This window comes from Phascolarctos cinereus, unplaced genomic scaffold (genome assembly GCF_003287225.1).
Source record: "Phascolarctos cinereus isolate Bilbo 61053 unplaced genomic scaffold, phaCin_HiC Scaffold_1;HRSCAF=81, whole genome shotgun sequence".
NCBI lineage: Eukaryota > Metazoa > Chordata > Mammalia > Diprotodontia > Phascolarctidae > Phascolarctos > Phascolarctos cinereus.
Window position 1 is genome coordinate 101,576,588 of NW_027555514.1, and position 20,011 is coordinate 101,596,598.

Genomic DNA, 20,011 nt, shown 5'->3' on the forward strand with positions numbered 1-20,011 from the left:
AACTGTTACAGAAGGAAGTGAGCAGAACCAGGAGAACAATTTATACAATGACAACAATATTGTAAAGACAAACAACTTTGAAAGACCTAGGAATTTGGTTCAGTTTAATGACCAAACCATGATTCCAAAGAACTAATGATGAAATATGGTATCCGCCTTCTGATAGAGAGGTGAAGGACTCAGAATGGAGAATTAGAATTTTTTTTAGACATGGCCAGTGTGGAAAATGGTTTTGCTTGACTATACATATTTATGGCAGAGTTTTGTTTTTCTTTCTTTCTCATTTGGAAATAGGAAGAAAGAAGAAAAGGCAGATTTTGGCTTATTGAAAAAGAATAAAATTTAATTTAAAAAAATCATATATTCTAGTATCCTTATTTTGTTGTTATTGTTATTGTTATTAATATTACAAATATTTAACAATTTAATTACTTCAATAATTAACATTATTGTTATTAATAATAATCACTAGCATTTATATCTCTTTAAGTGTTTTACATGTTATTTCATTTGATCCTCATGATAGTTTCATGATATTGGTGCTATTATTTTTTCCTGTTTTACAGATGAGGAAACTGAAGCTGGGAGAGGTTAAGTGGTTTGTTCAGAGTTAAGACAGCTGCTGTTTGAGGGAGAGTTTAAATACTTCCTAACTCTAAGTCCAGCACTATTTATCCACTATGCCACTTAACTGCCTTCAAATGAGGAAACTGAGGGCAAGATAAATGAGGTCATTTTCCCTCATTGACTCAATCAGTCATGATTTCTAACTTCAAGATTCTCTCTCTTTTTTTTATTCCATTTCTTCACTTCTACTCTTTCCCTTTCCCACCCCCAAACTACCAGACTTCCTCAAATCTCACTGCCTTCTCACTTCAAACATCAGTCTTGAGTGGTAGTACATTTAACACTCATATACATATATGTATATGTATATATTTCAAATACTCTAGCCCTGGCCAGACTTGAATCACTTTTAATTCACATGAATTTGGAGAAAGTAGTCTTTCATGTTGCATGTGGGCAAAAGGTGCATATCTCAGTGAAGATGCCTGGATTTCTTTTCAAAGCAGTCATGGTAAGGTTGCAACAGCATGATTCAAGCACATGGGCCCCTTTCCTCCTCCTTCTGGTAGGTATTCTCCCCCACTTGCCTACCAGGGTTTAAAAAAAAAAACCTTTTGCCTCTTCCCCAACCCCCCCCAACTGGCCTCCCCCTTTCTTTCCACCCCCAAAAGCCAGAAGAGGAAGAGGCACAGGAAGCAGAGGATGTTGGCAAGATGAAGAGACGGTCTCAGAGGCAGCATCCTAACTTAGTGGAAGATCAAGGGTCTGGAATCTCCCAGAGACACGACCACCTGCTGGGGAGACGGGACTTTTCTGAGAACAGCCCACCTCAGGCTGCCTCCCAGAGGGAGGTACTACGTAAGTCAAGTCAATCTTTTTTCCTTTACAAAACTTAAGCTTCCTCCTCAATCTGTTAGGAGCACTCTCTACAATGCAGTTAAATTTTGCTTTATGAATTTAGATGCTACATCATCTGACATACATACGTACAGAACTGGTGCGATAGCTCCTTAAACATAACATAGTTTCCCTAACTCTCTTGATAATTTGAATTTTTGTTTTTGTTTTCTCTGGTAGCCTAATAACAACTCTTGCTCTCTTGGAATCTTCTGATGCATAGTGACTTTTTCCCCTGTCTTTCATTTTCATACTGTATGTATCTTCAAGATATGTTTATTGAAGACAATAGATTCTTGAATTTTGTTTTTCTATCTGTTCTTCCTCAGTGGCACTTTTAGTGATTGTATTTGAGGAACCTAGATTTCCAAAAGCTTTGAGGCAATGCCACAGATATAGATTAAGTGTTTTGGGGGGCTATTCTAGAGCCTAGTCCAGGTTTTCAAAATGTGAGCATACTTTTTTCAGGCAGAAATTTCAACTGAAAACCATTTAAATACTGCACACCATGGGGATGGCAAGCCATAAATGGATTTGAGAGAGAAAGTCCCCAAGCTCTACCCCTTAGTTAAGAAAGGTGAGTTGCTGGGGGTTGAAGAATGATTTAAATGCTCCGTGTGGGGCCAGAGACTCTAACTGCCCTCCGGGCCACTTCTCAATATGTATAGCTTGCTTGTCCCCTGCAACTTTCAGAGATCTGTACATAGGCAAGTTCCTACTGAAACAAATAGCAGTATGCCTAATGGTGCTTCTCTCTGATCCATGTAGGTTCCCTACACGATTTACTATGGCCTGTGTAAACTGGCATATAGTCATCTCTGTAGCCATTGTTGTGACTGTCAAAGCTGTTGGCACAACCTTTTTTCTCCTTTATTGTAAGTACTTGGTTCCCCTCCCACCTCTTTCTCTTTTATCCATGCCCCTCCCCTGAATGGGAGACTCAGTGTATAGGTTAAGTCCGGTCCTTTACCTCTAGAACTATTTGTGAAATTGCAAATGCCTACACTGGGCAAGACAGGTCTAGGTCAATACTATATGGAATTAAGTGTGGAATAGACAAGAATTCAATAAATTAAGGCTGTATAATTAGGTAATTCAGGTCCCAAATATTGATACCTTCTGTTCTCTCCATTTGTCTGGGCAATTGAGGTTTTTCTTTCTTGAATTTTGACGATCCAGTATTATCTAATTATGAAGCTGGTGTAAGGCAATTAGGGTACTCATACCATAGTGTATAGTAACTATGTTAGACCAAAGTATATAACACCAAGTAGACGGGGGATGTGAGGTGATTCATCCATAGCATTCTTATATGCCCAGAGTCACGCATGGTATAAAAGGCATCTTAACTGAAGGATGATCTTATTGTAAGTACAAAAGCAAGGTACTATAAATTCCCTCTTCCTCCCGTGCCAAAGCTTCCATTCCAAACCCAATGGAGGAAGAAATGAGGAAGGAAATGCTCCTAGGAGTCACAAATTGTGCAAGAAGCAGTCTTCACTCCTTACCCAATCTGAAGCTCTCTTCCCCCGCATCTGGCCATCCCTAGAGCTCTAAAACAGGAAAGATATATGGCATCTCCCACCCCAGTTCAACAAACTCCAATGTCTCTCTGTCATCTCCAGGACCAAATACAAAATCCTCTGTTTGGCATTTAAAGCTTTTACAATCTGGACCCTTCTTATAGTTCTGGTTTTCTTCCACCACTACGACACTGCCCCTCCTGCTGATCCTCAAAAAAGACACTCCCATATCTCAACTCCAGGAGTTTGCTCTGGCTGTCTCCCATGCCTGGAACGCTCTTCCTCCTCATCTCTGCCTCCTGGCTGCCCTGGCTTCTTTCAAGGCCCAAATGCCATGCTAGTACCTTCCCTCTGCTGATTATCACCAGTTTATCCTGAGGTTAGCTTGTTCGTGTACAGCTGTTTGCTTGCCCTCTCCCTCATTAGACTGTGAGCTTTTGGGGAGCAGAGATTGTCTTTGGCCTTTCCTTGTATGTCCAATGCTTAGCATAGGGCCTGGCACTTAGTAGGTGCTTAGGAAATACTTATTGACTGATAAAGGAAAGGAAGAAACCATTGATTAGCAAGTATTTATTGCTGTTTAAGTGCCTGATACTCTACTAACAATTGAGAGAGAGATACAAAGAAATATCTCTGTCCTCAAAGAACTAAAACTGATCCATCCTACATGGAAATTTTCAAATAAGATCATGGAGATAAGGGATGCAAGCTCATTACAAAGATTCCTTCAGTTAGGAGATCAAAATTGGATGTTAATTTGCCTTATATATACACAATTTTTATGTTATTCGTCCTAAATTAAGAAAGGCCATGTAACATAGGGGGGATATAAAGAGCTGAACATGGAGTCAGGAAGACCTAGATTCAAATTCTTCTTTAGACACTTATTAGCTGTGTGACCCTGGGCAAGATTTTTAATCTATCATCCTCAGTCTCCTCATCTGTAAAATGGGCATAATAATAGCACCTACCTCCCAGTGTTGTTGTGAGAATCAAATAAAATAACATATGTAAAGTGATTGCAAACCTTCAGGCACTATATAAATTTTAGCTATCAAAATTATCATTTTTTAACCTTTGAAGACTCAGGAAATTTTTAAGACTATAACTTATGGAATGGATGCAATCTCCACTTGTGGAAGAAATTAGCACACCAGGAATTCCCATAATGAGGAGACATATTGTATGAGTAAGATTTAGGACCTGAGGATTTTTTTTTTTTTGGTGACGCAATGGGGGTTAAGTGACTTGCCCAGAGTCACACAACTAGTGAGTGTTATGTGTCTGAGGCTGGATTTGAACTCAGGTCCCCCTGACTCCAAGGCTGGTGCTCTATTCACTGCACCCCTTAGTTGCCCCGGGGGCCCTAGAATTTAGAACTGGAAAGGACACCAGAGGTCATTTGATCTAATATTCTATCCACACTCCCCACATTTTACATGTGAGGAAACCAGAACCTGAAGAGGTAGAGGGACTTGCCCAAGGTCAACAGGTAGTGGGATTGAAACCCAGGTCTCTCCTGACTGAAGTGCCTACCGTTCTTTTCACTATTCCATGCTGCCACTTACTGATTAAGTAAACCAACACCTCCCCAACTATACAGGTCCATGGTGTCCCCTATTGTGTCAGATTGGAATGATCTAAACTTGAATAATCATATTTTAGCAGAATGGAATAACTTCCCCCAGGGCAAATCCTCAGGTTGCCAGGCTACTGAGGGGATTATATACAGTGTCTTAAACTATTGCTGCTGCTTCTATAGAAACCTAGAGTCTACAGGAGTAAGCATAAGCTCCTTGAAGGCAGAGACTATTTGTTTTGTCTTTGAACCTCCCAAGTCCAGCACATAGTGGGCACTTAATAAGTCCTGGTTGCATTGAAGACAAGACATCCCAACCACCACCCCCATCCCCAGACTCCTTCACTAGGAAGATGTAATTTGGACTGAAAAAGAAAAAATGGCCTCCTTTCTCTCATAGGAAGACTTTGCCCTACACCTACTCTAGAATAGTAAGAAGGCTTGGAATACCTAGATTCTGCATAAATCCAGCTCCCCCAGCTGGCTGTTCTCAAATTATCATTTGGAATACTCAAAATGGGAGGAAGTCCAAAGGAGGTGTGGGGTTTGACCTGGCACACACTGAGGAGATGTTTGTTGGTGGCCAAGGCTGACAACGGTAAGAAGGATTGAATTTACTTCCCCATCCAGGATTTTTCCACCACTATCCTGCCTTCCCCTCATTTTTCTAAGATCTACTTCCATGCCTGAGACGATGAAAAGAGAATAAGGATGTGGCTAGCCATGTAGCATAGAAGACATCCTTGTGTGGGAAGTGGAAGAGGAACAGAAAAAAAATATTTTAGAGTTTCTGGCTTGTCACAATAGATCCCCAAACTCCCATTAGGACTTTGACTAAAATGAAGAGGCTTGAGTTGTACCTTTAAGAGGCAGAGAGAGACAGAAAGATAGAGAGAAATGTATTATACAACAGAGTTGAGTCATGTTATTGGGATCATTGGAGAAGATTCTGGGTTTATGCTAACAGCCAACTCTGTCTCCAGTGCCACAGATATTCCCTCCTGTCCTTGAAGAAAGCCTCAACTCTACCAGCACAGAAAGAAGCACAACAGGTAACGTCTCTGTCAATGGATTGGCCTCTTGGTGCACCACTCCCATTATTCCTTTCCTGACATTCTTGTTTACTGATTGTCGAGTTTCTTCCTGTTTTAGCCTCACTCCATTACCATCTTCTTTCCTTTGGAGAGGTGAGACACTTGGGGTGGGAGGGCAATTGTGGACTTATTTCTATAGTTCAAGCCAGAGGTGCTGAGGCTCTGAACTAAAGTAAAGGCTAGATAAAAGATAGAGGAGGATGGATGGGAGAGATACTTGAAGGTTAATCCATAAGACTTAGCAGCTAATTATATGGGAGGGGGGAGAGAAAAGTAGACTTTCCTCCTCTCCCAATAAGGATGTCATTCTGGTTGTGAACCCAAGTAGCTGACCAGATGTGGTTTCCAACAGAAATAGGGAAAATTGGGAAAATAGATAAATTGGGGCTAAAATTCTGCTTTGTGTATTTTGAACTTGAGATTCAAGCTAGGTGGCATAATGGATAGAATTTAACCTCTGCCTCAGTTTCTTCAACTGTAAAATGGAGATAGTAATAGTACTTACCACACAGGGTTGTTGTGAGAATAAAAGGAAATACTTAGACAGTCCTAGATAAATGCTAGTCATTAATACTACTGCTACCATTATTATCATTGTACAATAAGCAGTAATGTTGAACTGAAAGACAGAAGGGAGATTAAAGCAGCATAGAAGTGGTAACTGAACAAATGGGAGCTGATGAACTCCCTGAGAAATCGAGAGATAAAAGAAGAAGACCCAGGACAAAACCCTGGGGGATGCCCACACATAATATATAGGAGAAGAATGAGGGTCTAGCAAATAAAAATGAGAAGTAATGGTTAGACAAATAATAAGAAAATCAAGAAAGCATATGTCATGGAAACTGGGGAGGAAAGATTATGGAGTAGGGAGGGACATCAACATCGCTAAAAACTTCAGACATTAAGTAGAATGAGAATTTAGAAAAGACCGCTGCCTTTTGCAGATAAGAGCTACTTGGTTAACCTTGGAAAAAGGTGGGGCCGAGAAATTCTGCTGTTACTGCACCATACTGAGAAGGCAGTGGGAGTCCATGTCTATGAATGAGAGTTGAGAAACATTGAGCATAGAAGACCCATTTTGGAAGTTTGGTTTTAAAGAAGGAGGCATAGGGTTGTCCCTTAAAGGGATGTACCAAAAAATTAAATTTAAACAAACAAACAAACAAAAAAGGTAGCTAGGTGGCTTACTGAATATAGCACTGGGTCTGGAGTCAGCAAGACCTGAGTCAGACACTTACTGGCTATGTGACCCTGGGCAAGTTATTTGACCTCTGCCTTAATCTACTGGAGAAGGAAATAGCAAACCACTCCAGTATCTTTGCCAAGAAAATCCGGTGGACAGTACTGACATGCTATAGTCTAAGGGGTCACAAAGAGTAGGAGGTAACTGAACAAATGAATGACAACAACAACCACAACAATATGAGCCTGATTCCAGGATAAGACATAGAGCTAAAAAAAAATGGATTCTCTTCATCAACCCCCACAAAATAATAGAAAAGAAGGGAGGAAGGAAGGAAGGAAGGAAGGAAGGAAGGAAGGAAGGAAGGAAGGAAGGAAGGAAGGAAGAAGAAAGAAAGAAAGAAAGAAGAAAGAAGAAAGAAAGAAGAAAGAAAGAAAGAAGAAAGAAGAAAGAAAGAAAATGAAGGAAGGAAGGAAGAAAAGAAAGAAAGAAAGAAGAAAGAAAGAAAGAGAAGAAGAAAGAAAGAAAAGAAAGAAGAAAGAAAGAAAGAAAGAAAGAAAGAAAGAAAGAAAGAAAGAAAGAAAGAAAGAAAGAAAGAAAGAAAAGGTGAAAGAGACTCGGGCATGTTTATATGCACCAGAGAAAGAATCAGGAGATAAGAAAAAATGTAAAGACATTATATTGGGTTTACTAGAAGTAAACAGTAAACATAAATCTGGCATGCTAGACATAAAATTGGGATGTGACATAACTAGAGAACAAAAATCAATAAATAACAATGTGGTATTGACTAGAGAAGCACAGTATTTTAAAAAATTCAAAGAAAGCATGTGGTTTAGGTGGGAATGAGGCCTGGGTCACCTAAGAAAGCTTTTTTATAGAAGCCAATTCTTGAGCTGGGTTCTGAAAAAAAAAGTTCATAGAATTTTGAGTTGGAAGGGACATCTCCTTCCTTCACAAATGAAGAAACTGAGGTTTGTAGAGGTTAGTGACTTCTCCAGGGAAACACAGATAAAAAATAAGAGTGTCCAGAATTGAGTACAGGGCTAAGACCAACACTGCTCTGCTTACAGTGCCATGGATATCTTCCACTACCTTTGAAGATAACTCCAATTACCCCACCACTGAAAACAGCAGAACTGGTAACTTCTAGGGGGACTGTCCCCATTTGACTTCAATAGTCTGGGTTCTTGGGGACCTCTTCCCATTGTCACCTTCATGACATCTTACTCTCCTAATTGTCCACTCACTGCCACCTATGTTTTCAAATTCCCTTCTTTCTCCCCTCCCTTGCTCTTTCCTCACTTTCCCTTCTCCCTCTTCCTCCTTCTTCCTTTTCTCCTTTGCCCTCTCTTTCCTTCCATTCCCTTCCCTTCCCTTCCTGACTTCACTCTCCCACTCCTTGTTACCCTATTTCAACATTTTTTGAATATACACTAGGTAAAGAACTCTACAGTTCCAAACCTATGTGAAGTCTAGCCTGTGTAATTTCAGTGACACATAGATCAACTACCACCACCATCTTCCACGGCTTGTCCCTTTTCTGCCATTTCAAAAGCATTCTTAGCAACCTCAGCCTTGTGAACCAGGGTCAGCATCCTAATCAGCCTCAGCCTTGTGAACCAGAAAACAAGGGACTGGAACCTTGACATTCCACTTGTCAACAATTGCCACTCCCTGCTATAGCTACTGCTACAGGGTTTACAAAATAAGCATCATTCAAGCACTCGGAGCTTTAAGTACAAACATGCAAAATAACTATGGAGCACAAAATCCAGTGCCCTCAGTCAAGTGCTGAGGAAATTACAAGAAAGATTGTGTGTGGGAGGGGTTGGAAGGTTTCTTGAAAAAGATGATTCTTGAGCTGGGTTTTGAAAGACATTCACATTTAGAGTTGGAAGGGACCTTAGATCTCCAGCTCTCTTGTTCTACAGAAGAAGACATTGAAGTTCAGAGAGGTCATATGTAGTAAATAAGAAAGCCAAGACTTGAGTCCTGGTCTTCTTTAGGGTCAAGGTCAACAATTGGTTCTATTTGCAGTTCGATCGACCTCACCTGCCACCTCTGAAGGGAACTACAGATACATCACTCCAGAGAACAGGGGAACAGGTAACTTCTAGGGGAACCATCACCACTTGAATTCAACAGTTTGGACTATAGATGATCTCTTCTCAATATCTGCTTTCTGACATCCTTTTCTCCTAATGGTCAAGTTACTGCCACTTTTGTTTTCACCCTTTCCTCCTTTCTATCCTTTCTTATTTCATTCCTTCTTTGATTCCTTCTCTCTATTTCTCTACTCTTCCTCTTTCTAAGTAGGAAATGAGAGAGCAGCACAGATGGGCAAGAAGCTAAAGTAATTCAGGAATGACCATTTAAAGAGAACAAAAACCACTGCAGAATCATCAAATGTGATTATTGGAAGGGACCTTAGAGACAGCCGTTTCACTTGACAGATGAGGAAACTGAAGCCCAGAGAAAACACATGGTACAGTGTAAAGAGCACTGGATATGGAGTTAGAGTACTTGGGTTAAAATCTTGGCTCTGATAATTATTTTCTGTATGACCTTAGACAAGTCAACTTCACTTCTTTGGATTTCAATTTCTCATCTGTGGAATGAAGAGAATTGGACTTAATGGGCTTTGAGGTCATGTCAGATGTGACTTAAAAGGATTCAACAGCTGCTGTACCATATTGTACATTCAATGATATTATAAATAAAATCTCATCTTAGTTCTGTCTACTGTCCTTCAGAGGAACCAAGATTACCTCAAGTACTAAAAAGAACGGGGTCAATTTAGGTAGAGAATAAAGCTCTTTGATATAAACTAAAAATGTGATTTTATTCTAATAAACTCAAGAAGAGTATCCAAATTATTTTATCACTGTGGAATTCAATTATAATAAACATGAAGATGCAAATCACTTTCCTAGTCTACCAAATCACCTGGATGAAAGCAGACATACAGCTTCTCAGAAATGAATTAGCAAGTGGAAAAGAAAACATTTTTTTTCTTGCCAGGGAAAAGAGAGATATTTTATGCACATATCTTAATAAACCAACCTCTTTTCTCCTAGAGCTCTTTGGCTGTTTGTCAATGGTGCCTTGGAAGTTTTTCTTGGAATAATTAGGAAGACAATCATAGATCACTTGATTGCATTTTAAGGTTCACAAAACTCTTTGCTCAAAACAACAAGCATTAGTTAAGGTTCACAAAATGCACTGCTCGAAACGACAAGTCAACAAGTGTTTATTTATTAGGTACTATTATGTGACAGGCTCCATGCAAGCACTGGGAATACAAAGAAAGGTAAAAGCAGCTCCTGCTTTTAAAAAGCTTTCAATCGGGTGAGGAGAGAACTTGCCCACAACTATGTACAAATAAGCTATGGACAGGACAAATTAGAGGTAATATTAGAAGGAAGAAACTAATATTAAAGGAGGCTGAGAAAAGCTTCTTGCAGAAGGTGGGATTTTAGCAGGGATTTGAAGGAAACTAGAAGACAGAGTTGAAGAGAGAGATTACTAATAAAATAGTAATTTTATGATTTAGTCATTTTACATTTGAGGAAACTGAGGCAGAGAGGTAAATTGGGCTTATAGCAAATATCAGAACCAAGAATCAAGCCAGTTTTCCTGATCTAAGTTCAATGCTCTCTTTACTACTAAAGAGTTACCATACTGCTTATTAAGGGATAGTAGATATGACTATGGATGAGGGAAGTTTAAGGGTACTTATTATTTGATGACTTCCTAAACTAGTGAACTAGGCCAATATTTCCATTCTCTCACCAACCAATCTCTCTTTAACCTTTTCAGTCTGGCTTCCATCCGGAATGTGTTATTACAATTATTCATAAGAAGGTCACCAGTGACCTCCTTCTCGTGAAATATAATGGACTTTTCTCTGAACTTATTCTCCTTAATCTTTCTGTTGCGTTACAAACTGCTTCTTCAAAATCTTTCTCCTTTATCTTTCCTGACTTATCCTTTTCCTTCCCCCTTATTTCCTAACGTCTCACAACACCTCCTCTCCCCACCTTCCTGAAACATCTCCACTTGAATGTTCCATTGCTACTTCAAACATAATCTGTTCAAAACCAAACTCGTTATCAACACTATGAAACTAAATTCCCTCTTCCAAATGATTAATTTCTGTCAATGGTACATCATTCCCAGTCTCCAGACTCTTGGACTCTTCCTTTTCCTCAATCCCTATAGCCAATCAATGGCTAAGTCATTTTGATTCTTTCTGCAAAATGTTTTTGGGATCTGTCTTTTCCTTTTTTTCCATTTTTACTACTCCTAAGTAAATTCAAGCCTTTAGCACTTAGCACCTGGGCTACTGGGAGGGGAAAAAAAAGCTTTCTAATGTAATTTCAGGCTCTTTGCCTTCCAAATAATTTTATAAACCATTTCCAGACTTTGTTTGCTGGTTGATGGGGGTTAGGAGACAATAACATATAATTCAAAGAACATCTATTAAACAAGACAATGTGTAAAAGTAAAACACCAAATACTAAAACTATCATTGTTCTCAAGGAACTTACAATTTATTTAAAAAATTAAGACAGGAATACAGGAAAAAAAAGTTAATATGGAAACACCTGCACTAGCAGGTATGTACCATAGAGATGGTCTGAATTTTCTCTTATTTGTTCCCTATTTGTTTCATTCATCAGATTCTTCAAAAACCTAATAGATCATCACCTCCCCAAGTGACTGCTTGTTCACCGTCTCCCTTTATCATTTTTTCTCATCCTCCAGGCTGCCCCATTCGGTGGGATCTTTATAAGGGGAGATGCTATTTCTTCTCCACCAATGAAGAAAACTGGAACAATAGTCATGTTCGATGCTCTAATGAAGGGGCTACACTGGCAATTATCAACAACACGGAGGAGCAGGTGAGAGCACCATACCAGAAGAGGAAAAGAACACCATTCTAGACCCCTGGCTAGGATAGAAGTATCTTCTTTGGGAGCAGAGATGAGAAGCTGCTTCCCTACTCCCATTTGGTATGCACACCAAGTTCAGTGAATGGAGTGATATTCCAATGTTCAGCCTTTTTCTTATAAGAAAGACAATGGCCCTAGCATGCTAGGGGTATGCCCAGCTTATCTAAAGGAAATAGGAGGGGCATTCTAGCTAGAGTTGGAGATAAAGGAAGATGGAGATTATGAGGGGAAAGAATGTGAGAATCAGGGAGGTCACTTGAGAGGCTACAGATACAGTAGAAAGAGTACTAGAATGGATGGATAAAAACAATTTGTTCCAATGGCCATGAAGGTGCAGATGCAGGCGCTATGGAGTGCTGAGAGCTTGGTCAGACATCAAATATACCAAGGCCATCCGATGCCTCCCAGGCCATTGCCAGTCATCTTGACTTTTGTCTTGCTACTGGACTTTGATGACTCTGGAGGAGAGTGAGGCTGACGACTTTTTGCAACTCAGCCTCACTTAAGTCCAATTCAGGCATTAGTCAAGACATCATCCCATGATGTCATTGGTCCTGGTTGAAAACAAAGGACAAACAACAACAACTTTGCTTGATTAAGTGTATTTGTTTCGTTTTCAAAATTTTGTTTTTTTCCTTTTTTGTTGTTGTTTATCTTTTTTCTCTTCCTCATGGGGAGAGAAAATAAATATTTGTTAATTTAAATAAAATAAAAAGAGAATTCTTTTAAAAAGAATGAAAGAACACTAACTAGTCCCATTTCTAAGACTTACTGCCCGTGTGACCATGGGCAAATCACAACCTTCCTAGGCTTCAGTCTTTTTTCCATCTGTAAAATGAAGGAGTCCCTTGCAACTTTAAGATTCTGTGATACTGTGATTCCTAAAATGGGGTGACAGAAGAGCCAGACAGAGTAGGACTGTATAGGACTACCAGGGCATGATAGGTTGAAAGAGAGATGCTTTGTGACTGGCTTGTTTCTAAGGGTTGGAGGTCTCCTATAGAAAGAGGAAGAGAATAAATGTGGAAAAGGAGAAGAGGAGAGGGGAGAAGAAGGAAAGCAGATTGAGGACCTAGATTCAAATCTCAGCTCTACTATATACAGTGTGACTTTGAGTCAATCAGTCATCTCTCTAAGTCAAGGTTTCATCATCTACAAAATAAGCAAGTATGAGCAGATGATCTCTAAAGATGCTCCTAGCTCTAATTTTATGAACCTAAATTCTAGACCTGTACTCAGTATATAGTCAGGATACTCATTGATTACCAAGATCCTCTCCCTCATTTTACAGATGAAAAAACTGAGGTCTTGAGAGTTTAATGACTTGCCCAAGAGATAGCTAGTCAAGAACAGACCCAGTATTTGAACTCTGTTTACAATATGTTGTTGGTTATCTTTTTCTGTATTATTTGCACATTTTTATATCACACCATGGTGTCTTCTTTTAGGATATGTCAGGAAACACAGATTGAACCAGAAAAGTGTTGTCATTGCTTCTTGTTTGCTATTGCTTCTTGTTTTTGTTATTGTTTTGGTGGGGGGGTCTTGAAGGGTACAGATATCAAGGTATTTCAAAGTGTTGTGCTGTTGTTGTTGTTGTGATCTGGATTATTCGCTGATTTGGCTTCTGTACATTACTGGTTCCTTTCATTAATGGGTAATTGAACTGACTGTAAAGCTGAGAAATAACCCCTCACTGTAGCAGGGACAGTCACATCTGTGGTCTCAGTCTGAGGCGGTGAGATTTGGTGTTACAATGGCCCAATTTCCTTTCCAGAAGTTTCTCCAGGAGAGAGCTGGTTTAGAGGTGTATTTCATTGGCCTTCGATACCAGCATTCACAAAAAAGGTGGAAGTGGATCGATGGTTCAGGATTCCAGGTTAAGTAAGTAGACAGACTTCAGGGATTTCATCTGACATAACACAGAGGACGTGATCCATGATTCTGTTGTCAAGGACTACTCAATAGATATAGAATTGATCCTCCTTACTCCTCTTCCTCTTCCCTGCCCATCTTATTGAACCACCTCTTAGTGGCCTTTTCCTACGAGGTCCTATAGAGACACAGCATCTTTTCCAAATGAGGAATCTCAAACAGAAGAAGATGTAAAGAGCTCATCAGAGATGTGTCTTTGGATTAGAAATTATTCAGCTTAATGACAACCTTCCCTGAGTCAGGACACAAATGTGACCATTTCATTGTAAAGACGACAAGGCTGAAGCATACAATATGCTAGAAGCATATTGAGCCAGCATGATGCAGTGACAGAAGGATTTATTAAGCACCTACTATGGGCTACATGGTATGTTAAGAGCTTTAAAAGCATTATCTCATTTGAGCTTCATGATAACTTTGGGAGTTAGGTCCTATTATGATCCCTATTTTACAGTTGAGAAAACTGAGGAAGACAAAGCATAAGTGACTTGATCAGGGTCATAAAGTTAGGAAGTGGTTGAGGCTGGATTTGAACTCAGCTCTTCCTGAACTGGGGGCCCAGTGCTCTATACACTGTGCCACTCTCTGGATCTAAAGTCAGAGGGCCTGGGTTTGAATCTTGGATTTGCTATTTACTATTTCTCTGACCCTAAGCAAGTCGCTTGATTTCAGTTTTCCCATCCTAAAATGAGAGGATTGGGTTATATAACATCCAAGATCCCTTCCAACTCTACATCTATGTGCCCCCACCTACAAGTAGTTGTTGCTGTCCTTTATCTCTCAGTATTATGTACCCATCCTTACTACCTAGCTGCCATAGCCATAAATACCATCAGAAATTTTCAAGAACTTATTGCTTCAAAAGGGGGAGAAACATTTTTTAAAGAGCAGGAAAAGCTCAGAAGAATTGAGAGTGGCAGTATCCCAGGAAATGGTCTTTTTGCTCCAAATATTTAACTATCCCTGCCCCCTCAGTTTTTCTACTTCACTTTATTATATTTTCTACAATTCTATCAATTAGAGATTCATTTAAGCAGAGTTAAGGGGCTAATTAAAACTTAATGTGAACCACTTTTCTCGAAATGCATTCTTCCTAAAAAGCTAGGTGAGATAATGGACCCTGATGGGCTAGAGGGGCAGCTAGGTGGTGCAGTGGATAGAGCACCAGGCATGGAGTCAGAAAGACTTATCTTTCTGAGTTCAAATCTGAGCTCAGATACTTACAAGCTCTGTGACCCTAGTCAAGCCACTTAATCCTGTTTGTCTCAGTTTCCTGGAAACTGGAGAAGGAAGTAGCAAACCACTCCAGTATCTTTGCCAAGAAAACCCCAAATGGGGTCACAAAGAATCAGACACAACTACACAACAATGGAATGGAAACTGTGATCGATGGAAGAGGTGGATTATTTTTGAATATTTTGAATATTTTCAGGGTATCACAAACCTAAGTGAGGTGCAACAGTAGGAGAGAGGCAGAAGCACACTAGAAGCCAAGTAAGAGTCCCCTGGTTGGTGGGAGATGGTTGCATGAAGGGAGAAGGACGGGTGCCAAAGACAAACCATATTTCTCTTCTTTCTTTATTTTCTTCTTCACTACCTGTTCCATTTTCCTGAATGGCTTGCCTTCCTGAGGCCCCCAAACTGAAGCTAGCACAATTACTTCTATGCTTCAGCTACATTATGCACAAAATAGGCTTTTGTGGAATATTTTGGGAACCTACTCACCATTTTTAACATTGTTTCTACGTGAAAATGTGTTCCGAATTCCAAAACAATGACTAACTAGCTTTTAGAACACCATCACTTTGAGAAATGTTTGTCCATATGAACTGAGAAAGTAAGTTTTGAGCCAGGTTTCAAAGCAGACAAGGGCCATGGACTGTTGGGAAAAAAAGGGGCAGGGGAGATGTAGGGAATTCTGTTTGTGTAGAGTGGCCTGAGCAATAGCTTACCAATAGGAAGTACCAAAGAATGAGACCCAGTCACTATTCAAGTCTGGGTCATGGCTCTGATGCCTCATCACGTAGCTACATCTTGACCTTCCCTTCTGTGTCCACCCAGCTTTACAAACTACGTGCCACATTTTGACTGCGCGACTGTAGGGCTGAGTCCAACCATGGACAAGTCATCTTGTGAGATTTCCCATCGATGGATATGTGAGAAGAAAGCCTCGTAATCCCCATTATTTTGGCACGGCTCCCTAAGGTGAGGAGAGAGGGACATGCCTCCTACACACACACTAAGGCCATGGAGCCATGGAGAGAAGTGCCTCTCAGACCTCCTCTTCACTCAGTGAAACACCTATGAAATTCTGAAGCTATCCAGGAGGTAATAAATCATTGTCTCTGGACTCAGAAGAGATGGCATTGGTTAGAGGTGGAAAGGCCCAGGACTTAGAAAAAGAGATTTGAAGGCAGAGGTTCGTGAGAAAAAAATTCAACAAGTGCCTTTTATCGTTCTATAAACTTGCTCATCCTAAGCTTATGTACTTTATTTTTATTTTTTTTTCTTAATTACCTGATAAAACTTTTCCACACCATTGTGTCTTGATTGAACTATAGGGGGGAAAATTACTTGCATTCTTTTCTAGGTCACTAGAGCTACAGAAATCCAGATACTCTGCAGAGATTGGTGGTAGCAAGAATGTTGTCACAACAGTTCTGAGATGTGGCCTATTAGAAAGTAAGGAAAATCTCATTCAGAGTGGTCTGAGGTTTGATTATGAGTACTATCACCCTTTAGGCTTGGGATATTTCTTTAAAAGCATCCTTTAAATGTTGTTGTGGGGGGTGACTAACTATTCTAAATAGGACCAGCTATGAACACACACATATATCAACACATTGACTTCTTTCTGTGATTGGGTTGTTCATTTTTTGGAGACAATCAGAGTTAAGAGATTTGCCCAGGGTCACACAGCTAGTAAGTGTCTGAGGCTGGATTTGAACTCAGGTCCTCCTGACTCCAAGGCCAGTGCTCTATCCACTATACCACCTAGCTGTCCCTCCATGATTGTTCATATCTTTTTTTAAAAAACTATAATTTCCATGGACCAAACCAAGCAAAGGGAAGTTAGGAAACCAGGATACAGCTGGCCACAAGAGACAGGTTTGTGACATACCTCAGTGTCCCAACATCCTGACTGAACACCGTGGTGCAATAGAAAAGTTAAGAGTTGAAAAGGACTTTAGAAATCTAGTCTAACCTCACCAGCTGTATAGTCAACTGTCCTTTCTAGCATCTCAGACAGCATCTAGCATCAAGCCTCTCCTTGAATAGCTTCAGCTCCATGGCGTCAGGAGTGAGCTGAAGTCTGCTAGAACCAAATGTAGAGAGGTGCTCAGAAATCACCAAACACTACAGAAAACAACAATATGGAACTTGTTGTGTAGGTCAGTCACGTCTGATTCTTCATGACCCAATTTTTGGTGTTTCCTTGGCAAAGAGATGGGAGTGGTTTGCCATTTCCTTCTCCAGCTCATTTTACAGATGAGGAAACTGAGGCAGACAGGGTGAAGTGACTTATCTAGGATCACACAGCTAGTAAGTATCTGAGGCTGGATTTGAACTCGTGAAGATAAGTCTTCCTAATTTCAAGCCCAGCGCTCTATCGACTGTACCCCATAACTGCCCCCAATATGAGACTAGTGCACTAATCTATTCTTTTTACATTACAATCCCTCCAATATTTATAAATGGCCAACAAGTCTTTGTTTAGTCTTCTCACTCAATTCCTTCTACCTTTATTTCTAAGACTAAAAGGTTGTGTGTGTCCATTTGCTCCCCAAAGCAGGTTTCTGAACCTGTGATTTCTCTCACTGACTGCCTGATTTGAATCTAGATTGTTGTTGATGTTCAGTCATTTCAGTCACATTAGACTCTTCACGACCCCGTTTGGGTCTTTCTTGGCAAAGAAACCAGAGTGGTTTGCCACTTCCTTCTCCAGCTCATTTTACAGATGAGGAAACTAAGTGTGTGAGAAATGATCTCTCAGAAGTGAAGCCTTCTCAAAGGGTTAATAGTTCTCAGTAAGGGCAGCACTGGTCAATTGGACAGAGCTGTCTCAGTTAAATGATAAGGTCAGAAGCCAGATAGTAAGAGGTTAAGAAGAGAGTGAGAGGAGAGAAATTAGAGGGAACTGTTGTAGATGGCCTTCTCAAGGAATTTAGTTGTACTGTTAAAACACACTCCCTTCTCACTTTGTCAAAACCCCCCTGCTCAGACCCTGGGGTTTTTTTTAAGCATGTAGCAGAAAGAATAGCCCTACCCCCAACCTAAACTGTTTACCCTTGCAAAATTTCCCCTCTTTTTGTTGCTGGGGAAGATTTCTGTGAATAGATTGTGCCCCCTGAAGCCGAGCCAAAGGGATAAGGGGAAAAGGGTTAGGGAGGAGGAGCTCGTGTTAGGGTATAAATAAGCCTTGCTTTCTGTAACCAACTTGCACGCCCTGGCCATACTCCTTGGCCAGCACCATTAGTGCGATGAGGGGCGTACCCTTTCTCATGAGAAAGCAATAAATTCCTTTCTGCTTTCAAGGTATCTAAGTCTTCGTCTTGATTTTGAGTAGTGGTCTCTGTCCCACGCAAGTGACTTGCCCAGGGCCACACAGCTACTTTAGGGTCTGAGAGCAGATTTGAACTCAGGAAGACGAGTCTTTCTGCCTCCAAGCTTGGCATTCTATCCACTGTGTCACCTACCTGCCTCCCTCATCACATAGGCTAATACAACCAGAGGTTCAGACAAAATATCTTCAGGTATTCCTTCAACATACAAGGCACACTGAAATTTGTCCAAGGATCCCAGTAACACTGAGGGTGATTTCCCTACAGAACTGGACAAAACATTTCCTTGGGATCACTGAACACATAGGACACTTGAAATTTTCCCCAATGGATCCTTGCCACTCCACTGATAAATTCCTAGCTTGACTGACAATAGGACAAATAGGTTTAGTGTAAATATCAAACAAAGTTGGAGGCTCTGAACCAGCGTGGCTTCTCCCAGGCAGGCCCTGCTGCTCCCTGGAGCTATACGGAGCCGATCATGGAGGTCGCTTGTCCGGAGGTCATCAGCACAATGGCACTGCCTGTTGGCTCTTCGCAGGAAGCCCGGGTTTTGGTTGGCAGCCCTCACCACCAGCCCCAACCTGGCCCTGGTGCCCTAGGGGAACACGAAGGAAAAGAGGCAATCGGGCTGGAATTCACTGACTGATCAGGGCTGGCAAGCGTATGGCCACCCTGGGCCTATTGGGCACAGGTTGTGAGCTCATCAGACCCAGCACCACCTAGAAACATTTGTTGAGCATCATAATGGCGGTGTTGTGCTTTCAGCATCCACCCGAGAATGGGCTATTAAGAAGCACCTCTACAGAACTCGAAGTGTTAATGCCAGTGAAAATATGGGGAGGGTTCTGGCCCAGAGGTGCCTGGAGGCTGGAATCAGCTTCATGGTCTTCTACCCCACTTCTTGGGAATCATCTTCAGAAATGATACAGCCATGAAAGAAGGGGGGTGGTGCTACAGGAACCCCAAAGAATCTATGAATACAAGATAAATTTAATTTCCTTTACACTTTTAATTTAAAAAAATCAACTGATACCCTTTTATCAAGAGACAGGAACTTGAGGGATAATCATTGTATTTTACAGTATAATAAATGTGACAGTTTAAAAAAAAACAAAGTTGGAGGTGATGTGGGAAAATTGGGACACTAATACACTGTTGATGGAGTTGTGTACTGATCCAACCATTCTGGAGAGGAATTTGAAACTATGTCCAAAGAGCTACACAAAACCATGCATACCTTTGACCAAGCAATACCACTACAAGGTCTGTATCCCAAAGAGATAAAAAAACAAAAAGGAAAAGGACCTATATGCACCAAAAAAATATTTATAGCAGCTCTTTGAGTGGTAGTAAAGAATTGGAAACTGAGGAGATGTCCATCAATTGGGGAATGGCTAAACAAATTATCGTATATGATTGTGATGGAATACTATTGTGCTATAAGAAATGATGAGCAGGATTGCTTTCAGAAAAACCCAGAAAGACTTACATGAACTGATGCAAAGTGAAGTGAGCAGTATCAGGAGAAGAGTACACACATTGACAGCAATATTATAAGGTGATCAGCTGTGAATGACTCAGAAATTCAATGATTTAAGACAATTCTGAAGGACATATGATGAAAAAATGCTATTCACCTCCAGAGAAAGAACTGATGGTGTCTGAATGCAGACCAAGGCATACTTTTTTTTTAAACTTTCTTTATTT

The 20,011-nt window shown here is 40.5% G+C and overlaps 1 protein-coding gene across 1 annotated transcript; it reads left to right on the forward strand.

Annotated features, from left to right (window-relative positions):
• Positions 1-1,092: 1,092 nt before the first annotated feature.
• CLEC5A (C-type lectin domain containing 5A) lies at positions 1,093-16,278 on the forward strand. The gene is given in 8 exon segments (XM_078153312.1): positions 1,093-1,179; positions 1,182-1,425; positions 5,550-5,618; positions 7,920-7,988; positions 8,887-8,955; positions 11,617-11,753; positions 13,582-13,688; positions 15,801-16,278. Coding segments are annotated over 8 exon segments (882 nt in total). The 5' UTR covers positions 1,093-1,107; the 3' UTR covers positions 15,916-16,278.
• The last annotated feature ends 3,733 nt before the right edge of the window (positions 16,279-20,011 follow it).